The sequence below is a fragment of the Schistocerca piceifrons genome, chromosome 4, assembly GCF_021461385.2.
Source record: "Schistocerca piceifrons isolate TAMUIC-IGC-003096 chromosome 4, iqSchPice1.1, whole genome shotgun sequence".
Taxonomy (NCBI): Eukaryota; Metazoa; Arthropoda; class Insecta; order Orthoptera; family Acrididae; genus Schistocerca; species Schistocerca piceifrons.
The window spans coordinates 375,453,990-375,477,790 of NC_060141.1; the positions used below are offsets into that span (position 1 = coordinate 375,453,990).

At 40.5% G+C, this 23,801-nt stretch overlaps 1 protein-coding gene across 1 annotated transcript in view; it reads right to left on the reverse strand.

The window, feature by feature from the left end:
• LOC124795424 (arf-GAP with Rho-GAP domain, ANK repeat and PH domain-containing protein 2) overlaps positions 1-23,801 on the reverse strand; it is a 144,621-nt gene that overhangs the window by 32,624 nt on the left and 88,196 nt on the right. The window contains exon 8 of the mRNA XM_047259452.1: positions 12,253-12,492. Within this exon, the coding sequence (XP_047115408.1) occupies positions 12,253-12,492 (240 nt within the window). The remainder of the gene's footprint in view (positions 1-12,252; positions 12,493-23,801) is intronic.

A 23,801-nucleotide genomic window follows, 5' to 3' on the forward strand; every position in this document is an offset into this window, starting at 1 on the left:
GGGTGAACAGCATACAATATCTTTAAATAGGAAGCTCTGGCTGAGACATATATGCTGGCAAAGTCAAAACCTGCGGGGACAAAGGTTCTATAGAATGCGAGCAAACTGGACTGATCTGCTCCCCATTTCTTATTGCAAAGATATTTTAAAATGTTTGGTGCCTTCAGACAGCTACATTACAGATTACAGATCACAGAGGTGTGGCACCCATTTAACCTCTAATCACAGACAAAGCCTAAGAATCACACTGAGATCTTAAAATCCAAGACTGTTTCCTCAACCAGAGTTCTGAGTGAGTAAAGGATCAATGCAAACAATTAAAACAATATACAGTAACAGCTTTTTCTGTAAACTTGAGTTCCATTCGTCCAATCTTCCAGGCTCTTATGGGTCAGCTGTAATTGATACTTAGTACTTGTGAGACTGGAGAAAGAGCAGAATAACACAAAGTCATCCACAAATAAGGAATACTTGACTGGGCTCCTTACTGTAAAAGAGATATTATTGATTGCTATAGTAAAAAGGATTACATCAGAATGTTACACTGAGGAACATCATTCTGTTGAGGGAATTGGGTCAGAGTAAGTAGTAATGACTCAATACTGAAAAAACCGCTCAGCAAAGAAGGACCAAAGCAAGATGAGGAGTCCTATTTCATGCAGCTGACAGATGATATTGTGTCTCCAGTAGTATTGTATGCTTTCTCCAGATCGAAAAAAGATACCAATAAAGTGCTGTTTGCATAGCATTCTCTAATCAGAGGATACTGTCAAGTATGTACCCCTACTTCTGAAACCCAGACTGGAACGGATGAGCAATCACTTAGTTTCAAGTGCCCACACTAGGTGTCAATTTATCATCCAATAAAGAGTCCTTCCTATACACCTAGTGTGTGCAACACAGCTGTAGCTATCTGGAGATAACATGTCCTTCCCTGGCTTCAGAAGTGGTATCAGGATAGCTTTTACAATGGATCCAGATAGTAGTATTCAGCGCATACTTTGTTGAAGAGGCATAGGAGGATTTCTTTCACCTCCGTGCTTTGGTGTAGTAGCATGATGACATATTGAATCCTATCGGTAACACAGCACACCTGTCGATAATTGCTAATTGACATCCCTTGTTCCACCAAGGGACAGTTTTTTTTCAAGGCTCGCTAGAAGATGTAGGAATAGAGGAATCAGCAGCATGGTGCATCACATCTGTGATGTGGTGTCCACCTCGGTGCTGTCACAGTGCTGAAATATGGCCAGTTGGCTATATAGCAGCCAGTTTGCTCCGTTGAACATCCTATTAGATAGCCTCTGTTCAGGCGCTGTAGTCAAAGATAACTGAAGCCATATGGGAAAGTGGTCACCTGAGTGTAAGTCATTGGCCACTTCCCATGTAATGGTATCTGCAAGTGCAGAAGACCATAGGAAAAGTTCTACAGTGGAGAGTAATCCAGTGGTAGTGCAGAAGAGCATATTTCTGTCAGTATTAAGTATTTAGATGCCCACTCACTAACAGCCTCTCATCTATGGGGCAGGCAGTATTAGAGCCCCAGAGTAATGGTGGATACTGATGTCACCAAGTAACAAGAATGAAAGGGGGACCTGTTGCACAAGATCAGTTAAGTGTTGTGCCATCAAAGGATTCCTGCAGTGGGATGGACACACAATGCACCACAAGGTGAGATGGCATACAACCTGCCATTGCATCCTTTTTATCTCTGCTGTGAGGGTGATGGATGAATAGTGGTGTGTTTCACTGACAAACACAGCTACACCAACTTCTGCTCATTCACCACTTAGGTCATCCTTCCTGCAAAAGTTAAATCTGTCAACACAAGATTATTGATGGACTTCCTACTAAAGCCATATGCAAATAGGTTTCCCTTGTGCTATCAGTTTTCATTCCTCTAAATGTGTTCAATAACCATTCACATTCCACTGAAGGAAGGGAGCCATGTTAACCATTGGGTTTAACCCTCACTAAGTCTTGTACTTTAGGAGGGGAGTTCAGAATGTTGGGGAAAGGGGTAGATGGGCTTGGTGGATCATCCAAATGTATAATATTTCCAGACCCATTGGATATTCTTCCCCATCAGATGTTGCAGAAGTAGTAGGGTTAGAGGGTTTTACATCATGCCTTTTAGATCTGGTCTTCTTTCCTATGTCTTGACAGGTGCAGCAGGAAGCACAGGTGGATGTGATATTATTTGCTCTGGGAGTATGCATCAAGGCATCCAACTTCGCAAATGGTCGCTTTATGATGGTACAGAATGAAGTTGCAAATTTTGGAGGCTATGTAGCATTGAAAATAATATACAGTAACTGCCTGGTGACCTGAAGCAACTGAACTTTCTTTTCTGTACATAGTATATTCCTTTGAACAGAATGGATGTGTGCCTCAGCAATTAAAGAACAAGGTGGTTGGGTGCATGAGTGAGCCTTGACCATGAGTTTTAGACCACAAGCTGGCTTCCCTTTGCATGTCGGGACAGTATGCCTGAATCTCTGGCATTGAGAACAGCACATTGGATTGGAGACATCTGGACAAACTCATCAAAGTAAGAAATTAGCCTTTACATATTCAAATAATGAGTGTGAATTCTCCATGTTTCTGACCTTGATATTAACTTACCTTTGCCATTACACCAGGAGTTCAGTGGGATCCATATATGAAGGTCACTACTTGATACAATGATTCTGCTGTAATTAAGGACATTGTGCATTTCAACAACTATGGGACACTCCACAAATTTTGTGCTTTGCAGTAACTTAGGTGTTTGTTTGGAATCACTGTCTCTATAATCAGGGTACAGTTCCGTAACCTTTTAATAGATTAGGCACTCCAGCAAATCCCTCCTCACTCGTTTGTACATAGAAAGGGGATATTCTCTCTAATGTGCCATCTCCCCTCTTCATAACAATGAATACATTATGATGCATTGGCATTGTTATGTTACTGTGACTCATATTGAAATAGATGTGTCAGGTGGGCTGTCCAACCGAGTTCTCTTTGTGGACTGGGTAGAAAAAACCTGAAGTGACCCACCCCTTCCACTTTGAGTTTGAAGTTTGTTTTTATTGTGAGTCATTTTGTCTCTCAAAACTCTAGGTAATCATTCATCTACCCAGACAGAGGCATGCTTGTCTAGGTAAGCCTTCTATAACTGAGGTGCAGTAGGTTCCTCAGTGGTCACATGCTAACAACTGTTCTGCCACAACATCCATGGATCTCATTGGGGCACAGCACACCTTAAAACTGACCAAGCAGTTCAGCCAAGATCCCCATTCCCTATGATACACAACACCCCACCAACCTGCCTCAAGTTGGTCACTGAAAGATGCCCAGAGCTTACAGTTACAGATGATGCAACACCTACCAGTCCCCAGCTCAGGAAACCTGGGATCGCCAAACCTATACCCAGCCACAAAGAGTCAGCTCACTGAGGTGTCCCCATCTAGCACAACCCAGCGAGGCATGTGTGGCCTATTGAATGCCATGGACGCAGCAAACATTACCCCCACCCCCAAATCAGTTCTAACGTATTTCCTATGGAGCTAGTGTCGAAACCAATAAAACAACTGCTAACCATTATCTGGTTTCAGGAAGAGTATCAAGATTGTCTCTCTCCATGAATCTAAAAAGTCTCCTATCAGCCAAGATTTATCAAAGGAAACTAGTAGAATTTCTGGTGTGACCTGCATTGAATTTGGTCTCTGCATTATGTAGTCTCCAGGCCTCAGAAAATGTGGAATCTGCGTTTCATGTGGAAAAAGGCCAATTGTAAACCTCATTCTAGTTCGAACAAAAGCTCCTATTTCCTACCTATAACAATGCATGACAGTGACAGAAAGCTGGAATATGGTTTACATTTCATTGAATGAAGTGAAGTATTTTACCATTGTCTGGGTGATACCTCCAAGTGTAACTTGAGGACAGACTTGCTTCAATAGAGCAATTATTATTGATCTTTCAAATCCATAAACACTTGCCATAACTTCTTCTTGTTCTTATTTATTGTTGTTTGTGCTTTTGCTCCTGCAGCTCAAAAGACTAAGATTCTCACAATGTGGGGTCAGTATTTGAACAGACTTTTGTGACAAAACCCTAACTCTGAAGTGAGATTCATTCTACTATGGGGCATCCTGCCTCTAAAGTCAGCCTGATCATTCTGGGATAGATGGGTCATACTTGTAAAGTGATAACCATGTCCAAGACACTATTTTGGTATTCAAAAACAGCCAGTTAGCCAGTGTGCTCTGCCCATCACCCAATGTGATAGCTCCCCTCTGCAGACCACTCTATCTGGGAGCGGAAATCAAGATGGGCTGGTGTTGTAGTGGTCTTCAGTCTGAGGACTGGTTTGATGGAGCTCTCCCTGCTACTCTATACTGTTCTGCCCTCTAAACCTCCGAGTAACTAACGCAACCTATATCTTTCTGAATCTGCTTAATATATTCACCTCTTGGTCTCCCTCTACAATTCTTAGGCCCCATGCTTCCCTCCAGTACTAAAATGGTGATCTGTTGATGTCTCAGAATGTCTCCTACCAACCAGTACCTTCTTATAGTCAGGTTGTGCAACCAATTTCTTTTCTCCACAATTCTGTTAAGTACCTCTTTATTAGTTATTTGATCTACCCATCTAATCTTAAGCACTCTTCTGTAGTACCACATTTCAAAAGCTTCTTTTTTTCTTCGTGTCTAAACTGTTTTTCATCCATGTTTCACTTCCATACACAGCTACACTCCATACAATCACTTTCAGAAAGGACTTACTGACACTAAAATCTATATTCGATGTTAATAAATTTCTCTTCTTCAGAAATGCTATTCTTCCCATTGCCAACCTACATTTTACATCCTCCCTACTTCAACCATCATCAGTTATTTTGCTTCCCAAATAGCAAAACCCATCTACTACTTCAAATTTCTCATTTCCTAATTCCCTCAGCATCAGCTGATTTAATTCAACTACATTCTATTATCTTCATTTTGCTTTTGTTGATGTTCATCTTATATCCTCCTTTCAAGGCACTGTCCATTCCATCCAACTGTTCATCCAAGTCCTTTGCTAGTCTAGTCAGAATTATGTCATCAGTAAACCTCAAAGTTTTATTTCTTCTCCCTGGACTTTAACTCCTACTCCAAATTTTTCTTTTGTTTCCTTTTACTGCTTGCTCAATATACAAATCAACCACTGCTCCTCTTTCATGCCTCTCAACACTTATAACTGCCATCTGGTTTCTGTACAAATTGTAAATAGCATTTGCTCCCTGTATTTTACCCCTGCCACCTTTAGAATTTGAAAAAAAGTATTCCCATCAACATTGTCAAAACCTTTCTCCAAGTTTACAAATGCTATCAACATAGATTTGCCTTTCCTTAATGTATCTTCTATGAGAAGTCGTAGGATCAGTATTGCCTCGTGTGTTCCTACATTTATCTGGAATCCAATCTGATCTTCCCTGAGATTGGCTTCTACTAGTTTTTCCATTCTTTTGCAAAGAATTCATGTTAGTATTTTGCAACCATGACTTCTTAAACTGATAGTTCGGTAATTTTGACACCTGTCAGCACCTGCTTTCTTTTGAATTGAAATTATTACATTCTTCTTGAAGTCTGAGAGTATTTCGCTTGTCTCATACATCTTACTAACCAAATGGAAGAGTTTTGTCTTGGCTGGCTCTCCCAAGGCTATCAGTGGTTCTAACAGAATGTTGTTTACTCCCGGGGCCCTGTTTCAACTTATGTCTTTCAGTGCTCTGTCAAATCCTTCAAGCAGTATCATATTTCCATCTCAGCTTCATTTACGTCCTCTTCCATTTCCTTGATACTGTCCTCAAGTACATGTCCCCTGTACAAACCCTCTATATACTCATTCCACCTTTCTGCTTTCTCTTCTTTGCTCAGAACTGGTTTTCCATCAGATCTCTTCATATTCATACCAGTGGTTCTCTTTTCTACAAAAGTATCTTTAATTTTCCTGTAGGTGGCATCTACCTTTCCCCTAGTGATATATGCTTCTAAATACCTACATTTTTCCTGTAGCCATCTGTTTAGCCATTTTGTACTTCCTATCAATCTCATTTTTCAAACATTTGTATTTCATTTCACTTGCTTCATTTACTGCATTTTTATATTTTTTTTTCCTTTCATTAATTGACAAACTCTCTACAACATCTGGTTCTTTCAATTTTCCTTAAATTCCTACCTTTTTGCTGTTTCTTCACTTTTAATTTACAGTTCATAACCAATAAATTGTGCTCAGAGTCCACCCTGCCTCTGTAAATGACTAATTTAAAATTTGGTTCCAAAATCTCTGTCTTACCAATACATAATCAATCTGAAACCTTCCAGTGTCACCAGATCTCTTCCACGTATACAATCTTCTTTCGTGATTCTCAAACTAAATATTTCTCTTCATCATCTGCAGAACTAATTAGCATATAATCTTGTATTACTGTGATGGGTGTGTGCTTCATGTCTACCTTGGCTACAGTAATGTGTTCACCATACTGTTCGTAGTAGATTATCTGCATTCCTATTTTATTCATTTTTAAACCTACTCCTGCCATATCCCTATCTGACTTTACATTTATAACCCTGTACTTACCTGACCAGATGTCCTATTCCTCCTGCCACCGAACTTCACTAACTCTGCTATATCGAACTTTTACATATCCATTTCCCTTTTTAAATTTTCTAACCTACCTGCCCAATTAAAGGATCTGACATTCGATGCTCCAGTCTGTAGAATGCCAGTTTTATTTCTCCTGATAACAACATCCTCCTAAGTAGTCCCTGCCCAGAGATCTGAATGAGGTACTATTTTACCTCCAGAATATTTTATCCAAGAAGATGCAATCATCATTTAAATATACAATAGAGTTGCATGCCCTCAGAAAAAATTATGGCTGTATTTTGCTCTTGCTTTCAGCCGTTTGTGCAGTATCAGCGCAACAAGACTGTTTTGGTTGATGTTACAAGGCCAGATCAGTCAATCATGCAGACTGTTGCCCCTGCAACTTCGGAAAAGGCTGCAGCCCCTCTTCAGCAACCACACATTTGTATGGTCTCTAAACAGATACCACTCCCCCCCCACTGTGGTTGCACCTATGGTACAGCTATCTGTATCACTGAGGCACGCAAGCCTCCCACCAACAGCAAGGTCCGTGGTTCATGGACTAGCAGCCACTTGAATGCAAGCCAACAAACCACAACACAGTTATATGTAGCATTTGGCCACATATAGAAGATATAGATCTTTCAACATAATAAGTATCTCAACAACTCAGTCTCTGGGTAAGGCATAGACATTCATTGTACATTATGAGATCTGTTAACCACCACAATCAGTAATGGTTGTGGATGTGTCAAATGAGGTCAGAGAGACCCTTCCACATCCAGAACTTCACTGGATGGCACATAACATGGAATATGCAAGTCCTCAGCAACTGCTTGAACAGCTTTTCAGAAAGAGATTGGCACTGAGTAGTATGTGTCTCAGCCTTTAGTTCTATATCCTCTCAACAATCCTTTCAGTGGGGGTTGTACCCCAACATGGAGATGTCAATATGTTTTAAATGTAAATACGAGTAAAGGGTCTGCCTTGTGCTAACAGTTTGATCCTCCACATATGTCCTGAACTTATTCATATTCCACTGAATTTAGGAATCATCTGTTAGCACATTTTGGTATTATTTTTCCTTCCACAAGTTCAAGAATTTGAACTGGGAGGAAGGAACTGAATCACTTGAGCAATGATAACTGGACATCACAGAATGTTGTCATATGGTATTAGATGAGATGTCAGAAAAAAAATTTCATCTTCCATTTCTACTAGTGTTACTACTGTGACAGACAATATTTCACCATCCTAATTGCTGAAGCATGTCAGGACTTAATGTACTAGAAGACTCAGCACTGATCAGTGACCAGTTCAGAAATTTCAAGTTTGCCAAACCCAAACTGTGTCATTGTAGACCAAGCTCCTTGTGTTGTTCACCAAATGCTCATACACTGATGAGCTAAAACATTATCATCACTGCCCACTGTGAGGATGAATGCCTCCTGGTGGTACTGCAGGCACATGACACAGCAAGGAAAGAACGTAAGCAGAAGAGTGATGAATGGGCGGTCATTAAAGCTAGACAAAGGGCACATTGCTGTGGTACTGTGGCTGGAAAAGAGAATTTCTGAAATGGCAAAGTTGGTCAGCTGTTTGCGTATTACTGTCATGAGCAGCTACAGAAAGTGGTCAAATGATACTGAAATAACACATAGGCCATATGATACAGGACAACCACATCTCATCACATAACAGTGGGTTTGGAGGATCACCCCCTGTGTAATCCAGGACAGGCAGCGATATATGGCAGATCTGATGACAGAGTACCATGCTGGTGCAGGCACAAGTATTTTGGAGCATACCATTCAAAGGCCGTTGTTGAACATGGAGCTCCACATTACATGATCCCTACATGTTCCTGTGTTGACCCAAAGACATTGCCAGTTACGACTGCAGTGGGCACAGTATCACTGAGTTTTCACCGTGGATCAATAGAAGTGTTTTGCCCATTGAATGAATTGCATTTCTTACTACACCAGGTCGATGGATGGGTCCTTCATCCAGGCAAATGGCTGCTTGAAACATGCACCACACCACAGATGCGTGCTGGTGAGAGCAAATTTATGCTATGGGGTACACTGATTTTTTGCTTCTATGAGATCTATGGTAGTACTTGAAGACACTATGGCAGCAGTGAGCTACATGAACTTTACTGTGGACCACCTGCATCCCTTCATGGTTGATGTCTTCTCTGTTCGTAAAGTGAAACAACATGCTATTAAACAGGTGCTCATAATGTTTTGGCTCATCGGCGTATAGCTTAACCCAATGCAACAGTCATAGACAGAATCATTCCCTCCTTCCAATACCTCCGGTCATCCTCTCACTCAAGGATTTAGATTAGTGTAGTTGCCCTCAGTACCACTTACATCACACTTAAGCTCCTCTGATAATCTTTTTACTAGCTGTATCAACGAAAATTTCTGTGAAGTTTGAAAGGTATGAGACGAGGTACTGGAAGAAGTAAAGCTGTGAGGACGGGGTGAGAGTCATGCATGGTAGCTCAGATGGTAGAGCACTTGATCCGCAAAAGTCTAAGGTCCTGAGTTCGGGTCTCAGTCCGGCACACAGTTTTAATCTGCCAGGAAGTTTCATATCAATGCACACTCCACTGCAGGGTGAAAATTTCATTCTGGAATGTAATTATAAATTTCATTGAGACATAGATACAATAAAATGTTGTGTTACTAGTCTGTCGATGGTTCCTTAATAATAAATTGCTAGGGCATAATGGTGATCAAGTAGTGTGTCTTTGCACAAAAGTGCACTAAACATTGCCACACCACTGCTGATGAGTACCATACAAGAACAATATGGTGTTATTCATTTTTACTGTCGTCACAGGCAGTGAAACTATTTAAAATATACAGAAGAATGGAAGTTCAAAACGGTGACAGTTGTTTAAATAAGGAGAGATTGCGCAAAGGTGACAGAACTTTTTCCTTAATTGTCATCTTCAACAATTTCAGCTACACTACATATCTTTAATTTCCACAACAAACTTGTTTTTGACTTGCATCCATTTCCAACAATCACCCTAATCCAGAACTGAAAATACATTACAAGAACATCATGTCAACTACAGACATTAAATATTAAACATGGCCCCTAAGCATATGAGTCAAACCAGTGTTGTATATGTGGAGAATGGAAGTTGCTAGGTCTGCAATGTACTGTAGTGTCTAAGATCAGGGTGCAAGAGAATTGAAACACTGAAATATCAGCTGGAACATGAAATCCTGTCAAAAAATGTTTCATTACTGATGAAATTCACAATGAGGCAAGTGTCACTGTACATGGTGATCTTGGCTTTAAGAAAATGTGTAACCGATGAGTATCGATACAAAGAGATTACCTTATTTCTCTGTTCTAGAACAAATACAAGACACACGCATCCAGTAACAGTCAATGCAGACAGTGTTTGTGATATCAAGGACCTATACTGATGCATTTCCACTAGAAGGGACAAACTGTGACTACTTTTTTCTGTTATGACATGATGGCAAAGCTGGTGAAGTCTGGTAAATGATCAAAACACAGCATACTTCTCACATATATATCAAAGCTACTTAATGAGAATGCATGTTCTTGTACTGCTGCACTTCCTGCAATATATGACATGACCTAACATGTGATGTTGGAAGATTCAGCATACAGTGTAAACTTAATATCAGCAGATTTTCACTAGTTTAGACCTTTAAAAGAACACACTTATGAGGTACAAAGTCTGCAGATGTTGACAAGGCTATCAAGACAATTACGGTTATCAGACATGTCAAATTTATTTTTCCTTTCCTGGAGGGCATATGCAAACCTTATGGACAAGTAGACCAAATGTGTTGGAAAGGAAGGTAGTTGTGTCAGAAAATAATGGAACTACTTTTTCTGTAAATGCCTCTGTAAAGAAATTACTGTTAGTTCACAATTCGTCCTCATAATTTGCATTGTTAACATTGAGCATCCTTTATCACTCTTCTTTCCCCTTCAATAAGATTTAATGTACTGTCAATGGCAACACCAATATAAGTACACAACAGGTTATTTTTACCAACACAAGAAATGTTCAGTCATTACAAGAAGTCACAAAATATCTCCTGTGTGACTTGAGGTACTCGAGTCACAAAAATCATTTCAATTTGAAACCTCCAAGAGCATTGCACTGTACAGTGGTGTCACATTTGTCTCCTTATTCTTCCTGAATTCACAATTGGTTCTGTACTCTCTCCTTGATCAATTATGCGGTGCTAAATTGATTATTTTCATTGCATGATACACAATCTGTCCCTATATATTTTATTTTAGTTTTTATTTTGTTTCATTTTTAGGGTTCCATACCAAAATCTGTAAAAGTGGAACCCTTACAGGGTTACTTTGTTGTCCGTCTGTCTGCCTGTCTGGCTGTTCAAAACCCTTTTTCTCAGGAACAAGTAGACATATTAAGTTAAAATTTGTGTCACATGTTAAGGTCTAGTTCCCTTGGTGATGTAAAAATGTGAAGCTTCTAAGTAAATGCAATCAAAAGATATGGCCATCTATGTCAAATATTTTGATACTCACAAGTTCACTCATCAAAACCTAGAATCACGAAAATTGCCAAGAAGCAAGGTTTCACACTACAATAAAAGGGAAAAACTGAAAATAGTGAATTTGTAATTATATCACATGAAAAAATATTTTTTGTCAGTTATCATCATCTGTCTGTTAACACATCTTTATCTCAGAAAAGTATTGATATATCAAGTTAAAATTTGTCACATATTGAACTCTATGGTCTCTTGGTAGTATAATAAATGTTAGCTTCAAAGTGAATGCAATCAAAAGATAGGACCATTTACGTCACATATTCTAATACTCGCAAACTCGCTCATCAAGGCCTACAGGGTACTTCCCATTGATCTAGAATCATTAAATTTGCCAAGAAGCAAGGTTCCACACTACAACCAAAGGAAAAAAATCCAAAAACTGTGAATTTGTAACTACATAATTAGAAAAATATTTTGTCATTTCTTATCAGTCAGTTGGTCTGGCCATACATCTGTTAAGATTCCTTTTTCTCACAAACACATACATGTATGAAGTTCAAATTTATGTCCCATACTAAGGTCTGTGGTCCCTTGGCAGTATATTAGCTTCTAAGTCAGTAGAATAAAAAAATATTGTCATTTACGTCACATATTATGATATTCGCAAACTTACTCATCAAAATCTAGAGGGTATTTCCTGTTGATCTAGAATGATGAAAATTAGCAAGCAGAAAGGTTTCACAGGTACAAGTAAAGGAAAAGAGCCATAAAAGTGTTAATTTGTAACTGTATCACACAAAAATATTTCTTTTGTCATTTGTTATCTGACTTTAAATTTGAAACTGAAACATTCTCGAAAGTCTTGGAATCCCAGGGACCGATATCTTCTCAGTATCAATGTCAATAAGATAGAAAAATCATCTACATCCCTGATTCCATGTTATTTATTACTGTGATCTGGTCATAGAATGTCTAGTTTTTTATAAAAACTAATGCAACAATAAAGCAACAATCATGTGTTTTACTAAAACACTGTAGCATTGAAATTGTCTATACTTACATAATATTAAATTACAATAAATAACAAAGTCTTTGATAAAATACTTACAAGAGGAGCTACTTCCTCCAAAACTGTGTTCCTGCACAGCACCAAACAGTTATCTTTGCGATCAGCATCGTCCCAGTATCCCCACCTTAGAACAGTATCAAGGACCTTTTCTGTATAGTGTAAAGGTCTTGTCAGTTCACCATTACATATCACTTCCTCAAGAACAAGTCTGTGCCCAGGCCAGTTCATTTTGCTGGCTAATTCCATGCAAATGTCACCAGCTGATTTCTGTGGGCCAATCTGAGAATAAAAAAAGAGCTTCATACTTTATACTGATGTGAATATTCAACAGAGACATTAAGATCAACCATTACCAGCATGGGTGTGGAGTAGGCCAGGGTATGAGAGTCTGGTTAAAATGAACAGAATTAGACACACTGAGTGCAAAGTATTGGGATCAGACCAGCAACTGGTGGATGAGACAGGAGTATAAGGAGATATGGAGTAGAAATACAAAGTGGGACACATGCAACAGCAAGGAAGATGGAAACAGGTACAAAAGTAGAGAGAGAAAAAGAAGTAGTGGAAATCAAGAAGAAGCCTGAAGAGAAACTGAAGTTGACAGTATAACATTTGAAGTGTTTGTCTGCAATAAGATAGCATGCATTTAATCGTTGCTGCTGATTTTAAACAACGGGAACATCCACGTTCATTCAAATTCAAAAACTCTGGCAAATTCAACAACACAAGCAAATCATTCAGTTGTGTCCAGAGCCCATATAGTGTGAAGGAAGGAATATTATGGTTTAACACCCCACTAATCAAGAAAGCATTACAGACAGCAAAAGGTTATGCCATAAGTAGATTCCACAGAGAGTAAAACAATCAATATTGTGTAGAACTAGTGTTACATATTGAAAACTGTGGATGCAGTACACCAAGCGGACAATGGAGAATATTATTACTAAGAATTCAATTTTTCACACTATTGTGCACGTTAGGGAAGTCAATATTTGAGGTCCACAGGGACAAGAGAGTGCCAACAATACCAAATTTTCACATATTCTCTCTCACCCCACAGATGATGTCAACACAATGGCTGACAGCCTTCACTTAATGAATGAGAGCAGCAGCGTTTGAGCAGGGTTGTCAGTACTATCAGACAAGCAAGACAGTGGAACAGCTGCAGAAATCAATGTGGGACATACAATGAATGTATCCTATTAGGACACTGTGGCAAAATTTGAAATTAATAGGCTATGACAGCAGATTACTGACACAAGTGCCTTTGCTAAAACCATGACATTACCTGCAGCACATCTCATGAGCTCATGACCATATCAGTTTGGACCTCTGGCCTGGTAAGATGAGTCCCATTTAAGTTGGTAAGAACTGATGGTATGGTTGGAGGGGCAAGGGGGTGGGGGGGTGGGGGGGGGGGGCACGCAAGGACCACGACAAGGTGCCTCATATCGCACAGCTAACCCATGCAGCACTCAAATCTGACATTACTCTCAAGTAGATGACTTTTCTGAATATTAATGCTCGTAAGGAAATTGGATGACAATTATGTAAATCTTTGTTATCACCTTCGTTATAAACAGGTTTAACAAGTGCATATTTTAATCTGCCTAGAAACATTGCTGGACTACTCATGCACTACATAAACCACTTTCAGTCAACAAAACCTATGAAGTCAAAGATCTTTTATCTCTGCCTGCAAGTGGATGTACCTCTCTTAGAACACATATCCAGCCACATGTGCATATGATTGTTTTGCTACTTATCCTTCCAGGTACCAGTTCCTGTGGTTTCCCCCATTTATCAAAATCACCTCGTATAATTCTACCCCCAGTAATCACCTGGTGGTTTGAGTACACCAGTAGTAAGAAACTTCCTGGCAGATTAAAATTGTGTGCCAGACTGAGACTCGAACTTGGGACCTTTGTCTTTCACAGGCAAGTGATCTACCAACTGAGCTACCCAAGCACGACTCGTGACCCACCCTCAAAGCTTTACTTCCACCAGTACCTCTTCTCCAACCTTCCAAACTTCACGGAAGTTCTCCTACAAACCTTGCAAGACTAACACTCCTGGAAGAAAGATTATTGTAGAGACATGGCTTAGCAACCGCCTGGGGGATGTTTCCAAAATGGAATTTTCACTCTGCAATGGAATGTGTGCTGATATGGAACTTCCTGGCAGATTAAAACAGCGTATCAGACCTAGATTCAAACTTGCGACCTTTGTCCTCACATTGTGGCTAAGCCACCTCTCCACAATCTCCTTTCTTCCAGGAGTGTTTGACTTGTAAAGTTTGCAGAAGAGCTCTTGTGAAGTTTGGAAGGTAAGAGATGAGGTACTGGCAGATGTAAAGCTGTGTGGGTGGGTTGTGAAGTGTGTTTGCCTAGCTTAGCTAGTAGAGCACTTGCCTGCAATGAGTTCGAGTCTCAGTCCGGTACACAGTTTTAATCTGCCAGGAAGTTTCATATCAGCACACATTCTGCTGAAGAGTGAAAATTTCATTCTGTATATCAGTAGTAGCAGTTATCAGTCCAAAGCTCTGATAAATGAGGATGGTTGGCATATAAAGCATCCATAAAAGAAAGGCCTGATAATACCTAAAGGCAAACTTTTAAGGCTCAGTATCTTAGTTGTGACAGTGAACCCGATTCAAATCAATCTCCCCACTGTCTTCAATTTACTATCATGACAGAGATGTATACAAATAAAGCAACCACCCCAGGCTCTAGCAGAAGCACTAAATCATTTCTGTTATCAGGTTCTGGGACACCAAGATCATCCTGTAGGGATGTATCACGAGTTTCCCAAATGCAAATATTTTATTGGCACTTTGAACAACAATTCACTTTTCAAACTTGGTAAACTGGAGAAATTAACACATGCATGAGAGAAACTGAACAGTCAAATTACAGCACTATGAAATGAAATGAGCGTGTGGCATCGTTGGCCGGGAGGCCCCATACAGGGAAGTTCGACCACTGAGTGCAAGTCTTATTTCAGTCGACGCCACATTAGGCAACTTGCGTGCCAGTAATACATGATGATGAGGACAACACAACACCCAGTCCATGAGCGGAGAAAAATCTCCAACCCGGCCAGGAATTAAGCCCAGCCCTGCTGCATGGAAGGCAAGCACGTTACCACTCAGCTAAGCAGGCAGACATTAAAGCCCCGATGATGGCTGTTCATGAGTTGAAATCAAGTTGCAAAAGTAAATAAATAAAACATGATTTTGCGACTGGTTGCCGCTTATTTGATAATTTTATGGTTTACGGTCACTGCACAACTTGGGAACCACATGGAGCCCACCATTCATAAATTACCAATGGGGTGGAAATAAATAGATGTGAGGTATGTGTATAGATAACCATATGATTACAATTTCAAAAACATTGTATGATTTATTTGAGAGAAAGATATTCACAAATTGGGCAAGTCAATAATGCATTGGTTCACCTCTGGCCCTTTTGCAAACAATTATTCAGCTTTGCACTGACTGATAAAGTTGTTGGATGTGCTCCTCAGGGATACCATGTCAAGTTCTGTCCAATTGGCATATTAGATTGTCAAAATCCTGAGTGGGTTAGAGGGCCCTGCCCAAAATGCTCCACAGATTCTCAACTGGGGAGAGACCTGATGACCTTGCTGGCCATGATATGTTTTAGAACGCATGAAAATAATGAGTAGAAACTCTCATCTATGCAGAAAGGCATTATCTTGCTGAAATGTAAGTCCAGAATAGCTTGCCATTAAGGGTAACAAAATGAGGTTTAGAAAATCATCAACATACCACTATGCTGTAAGGATGCCATGGATGACAACTAAAGGGGTCCTGCTACGAAATGAAATGTGACCATAACTCCTGGTTTTCTGGTTGTGTGGCAGGTGCAAGCCCTGCACGGTGGACTGCTGGCTTGCCACAGCCCACTGCAGGTAGGCTGGCCCCTCAGGAAAGGACTGCTCGCTTGCTGGCCCACCAGCCTGCCTCAGTTCCACTGAGCCCGTGGGCTGGGGCTGGCCCATTCAGCCTGGCCAGCTCATCCACTTGTTGCTCATACGATGCGGCAAGGTCCGGGTCGCAACACTCATTCTGTAAGCTATGTCTGCAGCACTCATCTCATCCACATCTTTAAGGGTCACGAAGTTTCACATCTACCTAAGTGTTTAGTGCAAGGTAACCCAAGGCTGGATTCTAGAACTCATACTATGTGGAAGCTGATCATTTGTTTGAATATCTTCCCTGTACAGCTGGTTAGTGATACTCTGTGATGACTACTTGGGCTGACACGATCTTTTCAAGGTTTTGGAAGGGAGATCATGATTGCTTCCCTCCAAGAATCTGGGTTTTTCCCTCAGACCAAATTCTGTTAAAACCATGGGGATGTGGTTCTTTGACCTGAATATTCAAATGTCATAACATGCTGTAGTGCACTTTGGCACTGATGATGTACTGTGAGGCATTGTATTCTTCAATGTTTCTAAAGCTAAAGTGGAACTGTGCCTTCTCAGCTAATTCCTGTCAGCAGTGGAAAGCAGGATCGTTATTAGTATTTGATGTTAGAAGTCTGAAGTATTTCATCTTTGTTCTGAATGGAGATCGTCGTGCATGCATTACCTTCAACACCGATCCTTCTCATCAAGTCCCATGTTTTTTGCTGATGGTGTGAAGTGATTAATACATTGTAAAAATTCTTGCAATACTGCTTTTTGTCCTCTCTGATAAAACACTAAGTTCTGGTGCAAGCACTGCAAAAGGCTGGGAGTTTGTCAGCAGCTATCCTGTGAATGACACTAGTTTCATGTACTACCAACTCATAGATGCTGGAATACAGCCAGGTTGCTGAAATATCCAGTTGACTTGTGTAATATACTTTTAAGTGGCCTAGTGGTAGATGCTTATGTATCTGTTAGGTGGATCCAAATGGGAAAATGGTCAATAAAGGGAAAATCCTCTGCGACTTACCAAAGAACAGCACTGGGTAGGGCAGGAGACCAAAACGCCAGAGCAATGGCTGTGGATGTTCCATTTACAGTGCTAAAATTTGTCGCTCTCCCTGTATTGAAGAAGCAAATGACATTCAACAAGAGGAACCTCTCCATTACTCAACCTCTGGGACAAGTATATGAGGTGCCACACTACATGTGGTGTGTTTGAAATCTGCGAGGAAGAGAAAGAGATGCACGATTTCAAGGATGAAGTCTTCAAAGGCATCATATCCACATGTTGATGAGGTTGGAGATACATATGCTACACAGTTACTCTGAATGGTGTACAGACCTGAACGGCTACTACTTGAAAGCAGTTGGTAAGCGTAACACACAAAGAATGTTAGAATGGCGTGTACAGGGTGATCAGAAAAAATCTGAAAAGGTTTTAGGGATGTTGCAGGGGAGCATGTGCTGAGAAACCATTGCTAAGAAAGAAATTCAATGTGCTGCAGCATTTCCAAGTTATTAGCACTGAAGTTAGCCAATCATGTTGTTGCACATGCAAATTCAAGCACTTGCAAGCACAAAAATGCAATAATGCGGACATCTGTGGGAGACATGAGTTACCACTCATTCAAAGCTCATTGCCAGTTAAGATGTGCATTTTTTCTGAAGTTATAGATTTAAGATAGGTGGGCAAAAGCTACATTTGTTCAGCTTGAGGAATCCAAATGAAGATCACATTTCATGACACTATCTCTGATAGGCTGCTTGAATTTGCAAGCACTATGACTTGACTGACTAACTTAAATGCTAAATAACTCCGAAATGGTGTAACTTATCAAGTCTTCTGCTTAACAATTATATCTCAGCACAACCTCCCATGCAACACCCTTACAAGCTTTTCTGACCACCCTGTATAGTGGATGGAAACTGCCACTCCACCCTTGGCATTCTCACCATCTTCATCCTTCAAGTGGATGGTGTAACTCTTACAAAGAGGGTTGTCTGAAGGTTTGAAATTAGTTTCTTCTATGCAGAAGCACAAGGCCTATCTTGTGTTACTCCACATGTATTCTTAAACCGTTCACATTCCATTGCAGTATATGGGATATTAAACAGAGGGGCGAATGCCTGTATCTCTTTTTTTGGTAACAAATGTTGGACAGTGAATGAAGAAGTACAGTAGCTTCTTGCTTCATCAGAATATGTATCCATGTATTCTGTTCCATTTCATTTCAGAGGTTTTTTTTCCAGCCAGCCTTCAAAACATGATATGCAACAAATTAAAAGACATATCTCTCTAACATACACACACACACACAACTTACTCTAAGCATATTAATTAAATCCGGATATATATCTGCAACACAGCATGTGTTGAGTTGTGTTCTCATTCTGGTGGGACGCAGTTATCCACAAAGAACTAAGCGTTGCAGTAGACTGGTTAAAACTAAAACTCCTCCCAAACAGACCATGAAAGCCCAACAGTACCGACCGGCCACCATGTCATCCTCAGCCCACAGGCATCACTGGATGCAGATATGGAGAGACGTGGTCAGCACAGCAATCTCCCAGCCGTACGTCAGTTTCTGAGACTGGAACCACAACTTCCCCATCAAGGAGCTCCTCAGTTTGTCTCACAAGGGCTGAGTGCACTCTGCTTGCCAACAGTGCTCGGCAGACTGGATGGTCACCCATCCAAGAGCTAGCCCAGCCTGGCAGTGCTTAAATTCGGTGATTTGACGGAAAATGGTGTAACCACTGCAACAAGGCCACTGGCCAGTAGACTTGTTGCTGTGTGGTATTTCTGAGGTCAGCTGAAAATTATGTGGTCGATGTCCTCTTATGGGCCACAATGGGTCTGTGTAAGGAATATGTTCATAAGTCTTTGTCCCATGATGGATGGCAATGGTGTTCTTGTTACAGTTGTGCAATATAGTCTATAATCCAGTGGTATTGTTATGAGCTACAGTCTGAAGGCTGGTTTGATGGAGTTCTCCATGCTAGTCTATCCTGTGCAAGCCTTTTAATCTCCAAATAACTACTGCAAGACACACACACACACACACACACACACACACACACACACTCTTCCCTCCACCACTAAACTGATGATTCATTGATGTCTTAGAATGCATTCTATCAACAGATCCTGTCTTTTAATCAAGTCTGCCACAAGCGAGTAAAAAACGGGGAGTGAAAGGGGCTATTTAAAACTTGTACAAAAACCAGGCAGCAGTAATACAAGACAAGGGGCATGAAAGGGAAGCAGTGGTTGAGAAGGGAGTGAGACTGGGTTGTAGCCTGTCACTGGTGTTATTTAATCTGTACATCGAACAAGCAGTAAAGGAAACCAAAGAAAAATTTGGAGTAAGACCAGGGAGAAGTAATAAAAAAGTAATAAAAACTATGAGGTTTCATCATGACACTAATTCTGTCAGAGACAGCAAAGGAATTCAAAGAGCCCTTGAATGGAATGGACAGTGTCTTGAAAGGAGGATATAAGATGAACATCAACAAAAGCAAAACAAGGATAAGGGAGTGTAGTCAAATTGAATCAAGTGATACTGAGGGAATTAGATTAGGTAATGAGTAGTAAATGAGTTAGCTATTTGGGCACCAAAATAATCGATGACGGTCGAAGTAGAGAGGATATAAAATACAGACTTGCAACGGCAAGAAAAGTATTTCTGAAGAAGAGAAATTTGTTGACATTGAATATAGATTTAAGTGTCAGGAAGTCTTTTCTGAAAGCATTTGTATGTAGTGTAGCCATGTATGGAAGTGAAACATGGACAATAAACAGTTAACACATGAAGAGAATAGAAGCTTTTAAAATGTGGCGCTACAGAAGAATGCTAAATATTAGATGGGTAAATCATGTAACTAATGCGTTGGCACTGAACAGAATTGGGGAGAAAATAAATTGGTGGCATAACCTGATTAGAAGAAGGGTTTGGTTGGTAGGACACATCCTGAGACATCAAGGGATCACGAACTTAGTACTGGAGGGAAGTGTGGAAGGGGGGGGGGGGGGGGGTGGTAAAATCGTAGAGGGAGACCAGAAGTAAATACAATAAGCAGATTCTAAGGGATTTAGCTTGCAGCAGTTACTCAGAGATGAAGGGGCTTGCACAGGGTAGAGTAGTGTGGAGAGCTGCATCAAAGCAGTCCTTTGACTGAGAACCACAACAACAACATGCCACAAATTTCTTTTCTCCCCAGTTCTATTCATTACTTCCTCATTAGTCAAGCAATATATCCATCTAATCTTTAGCATTCTTCTGTAGCACCACATTTCAAAGGGTCTTCTTATCTGAACTGCTTACTGTCCACATTTTATTTTTGTACAAGGCTACACTCCAGACACATCTCCATAAACGACTTCCTAACACTTGAATTCATATTCAGTTTTATCATATTTCTGTTCTTCAGAAATACTTTTCTTGCCATTGCCAGTCTGCTTTTTATATCCTCTCTACTTCTGCAGCATCAGTGTTTTATTGCCAAAACAACAAAACTCTTTCCTACTGTTACCGTCTCATTTCCTAATCTAATTCCCTCAACATCGCCTCATATAATTCGACTGCATTTTGTTACCCTTGTTTTGCTTTTGTTGATGTTCATTTCATATCCTCCTGTCCATTCCACTCAAGTGGTCTTCTAAGTCATTTGCTGTCTCTGATACAATTATAGTGTTACTGGCAAACCTCAAAGTTTTTATTTCTTCTCCCGAACTTTAATTCTTTCCCAAATGTTTCTTTGGTTTCCTTTACTGCTTGCTCATTGTACAGATTGGAGGAATACACAACAAACTCCTCTCACTCATTCATAGTAGGTTTCATGTATGATGTATCTGTCCAAATGTCTAAATCTGTTGTCACATTCCTGCAATCTATCATCAAACAATGATGGTGTGAAACTGCTGTAATTTAGTGGATGGATTTAAAATTGTTGGGCACTAAACAGTGTGGTCAAGAGCGCATTTTTAAGAAATCTTGGTATAAGTAAATCAGTAGTTATTCTTGTTAAAATGAAAGGCAAAGGCCATATAACTACAGCCAAAGTAACAAAAAAAATCACATTTGTTCTCCAGTAGATCTATTCATAGCAGTGTCGCACATTTAAAAGCCTTAAAAAACACTGAAAGGCAGTATGATAGCTGGTTGATTGTGTAACTAACAGGATGAGCCAGCCACTCCAAAACATATTAAAACCTCCATCCACTTAACTGGGACAGGAGTCCTGATGCCACACAAAACACCAACATTTTTTTTCTATTGTTTCCTCATTACCTGAAATTGGGGGAAGTCACTCGATAGACCAAAGGATTCCCTCCTATCAGCACACAAATTACACGATGTTAAAACATGGTGCACTGCGTGTGTTATGCCACAAACACTGCATTCTGGTGGGTCTCCATGCATCAAGAGGTAAGCATGCATCTTTTGGTCAGTATCTGATATGAAGATGAGTGAGGACCACTTTATCCCTTCAGGGAGTTCGAAAAGAAGTCCACCTTGAGCGAATAGTCAGTTGTCTGGCTACAACTTATAACTGACCACTTCCAGCCAGTACTTTTTCCACTCTGCCAACACACTCTGTCACCGTTGGTATGATAGCCTGTAGGGGGAAATTAAGTTGAACTATGCTATTTTCCTGACAGGCTGCTTTCACTGCTCTGTGGAGCTTCCTCATTTCCTTCAATTTCCCTATGCCATGTACCTGGCAGAAGACCACCTCTTTCTTCTGCCTGTGCAGGAAGTGGATAGTGGCCTAGACTGTCTGAACTATCCTATCTGCTGGGAAGATCTGCTGAATAGCTTGCCCAGCACTAAGAAAGTTCATGCAGACAAGAAACTTCCCTCTTCCAAGAAGTCTCATGTGCTTCAGTGCCTTCTTGATTACCCACAGCTCTACATAGTGCACTGAGAAGTGACTGGGCAACAGATTTTAATGATAAAATCTGGGAGTCTAACAGAACACCTGACACTGTCCACCTTCCTTTGAACTATTGGTAAAACCACCAAGTGCTCAAGATACTCTGGTACCTGTCAAACAAGGACCACTATTTCCGATAACCCCTATTTGAAACACACAAGAAATCCCTTCACTTTGAGATTCCCCACTAGGCAGCAGTTTATCATCCATCAAGGGTCTCTCCTATACAGCTAGTGAGCACAATAATTCTATATCTATCTGGAGACAACCTGTTCTTCCCTGGCTTTAGAAGTGGTATGAGAATCCTGCCATGGGTCCATGTTATAGCGTTCAGCCCAAATTTTGTTGAAGAGGCACAAGAGGACATCTTTTGTCTCCTTGCTTAGGTGTAGTAGCATACAGTTTTGAATCCTACTGGGCCCTGGAGCAGCGAAACATACAGCACTTAACACAGGTTGTAGTTACCATATGGAGAAAGGACAGTTATATGGCTTCGTGTTGTTGGATGAAAAGCCTAGTCTGTGTTTCTGCATGTGTTCCCTATGTTGGCAGAAGCAATAAGTGTTTCACCACTGTTTGCACTATTTCACTAGGTGCTGTTTGGAGGACATTACTGTTCAAATATGGCAGATATCAAACCTGGACTTTTAGTCCCTGACATCACCTAAACTGATTCCCACAACTTTGTTGGTGTGAATGGTTAAGAGATGTTAAAAAGTCTCACCATACAATTCATTTTAACTCCTTGAATATTTATCTAGCTTTAGCCCACACTTGTCAAAATGCTACAAGATTGTCTCCACTTGATCTATTCATAAACCAATGTATTGCAATATGCCTCTCTCAAACTGCCAACTGACATTTTTTGTTCTACCAAGACACAGTTTTTCTTCTAGCTTCAGTAGAAGATGTACAAATGGAGGAATCAGTAGCATGGTGAATCACATTCATGACATGGACCTCCCATTTCTGGGTGCTGTCACAGTATTGGATTACAGGGGCGCACATTCCTACTAGGAGATTGAAGATTGTTGTGATTGTGAGCAATTTTGGTCCCCTGAGATGCTAGGGAATCATTTGAGAAGGAGATCCATTGCCTTGCCTTTTACAACTGACGTTCCACAAGTTCCCAGAAGTCGCCTGCTAACAACTGTTCTTCCTCAACAGCCATGCATCATCTCATCTCACTGGCATGCAGCACACCTTATGATTGGGAGAGAAACGTTTTTTTAAGTAGAGATTTGTACCATCCTCACGGTCTAGGTGGTTAAGACAAGATCCCCATTCCCTGTGATATACAAAGTACTATCTGCCAAGCTGCTTGGTGGTCACTGAAGTATGCGCAGAGTTTGTGGATCCACAGGACTGGCGGTGCTTACCAGTCCCCTGCCCAGGAAACCTGGGAGTCGCCAAGCCCATACCCACCAACCAAATGCTGAGCTCCCTGACATGCTTTTCATTTAGCACGACCCAGGAGGCGTGTGTGATGTATCTAATACCACAGCCTTGGTGAGCAGTACACCCTGCAATTTGGTGGCACAGAGGTGAAATTTGATAAAATAAATACACTAATGGTGGAAGTTTGTTTATAAACCACTATATACTACTAAAGCATTTCTTGGCCAATTCCTGAATCCTCAAAAATGAAGGTTCTTGCCCAAATTGTGCAGATTTGAGTAGGTATTTGGAAATAATGTACTGTCTTCTGATTT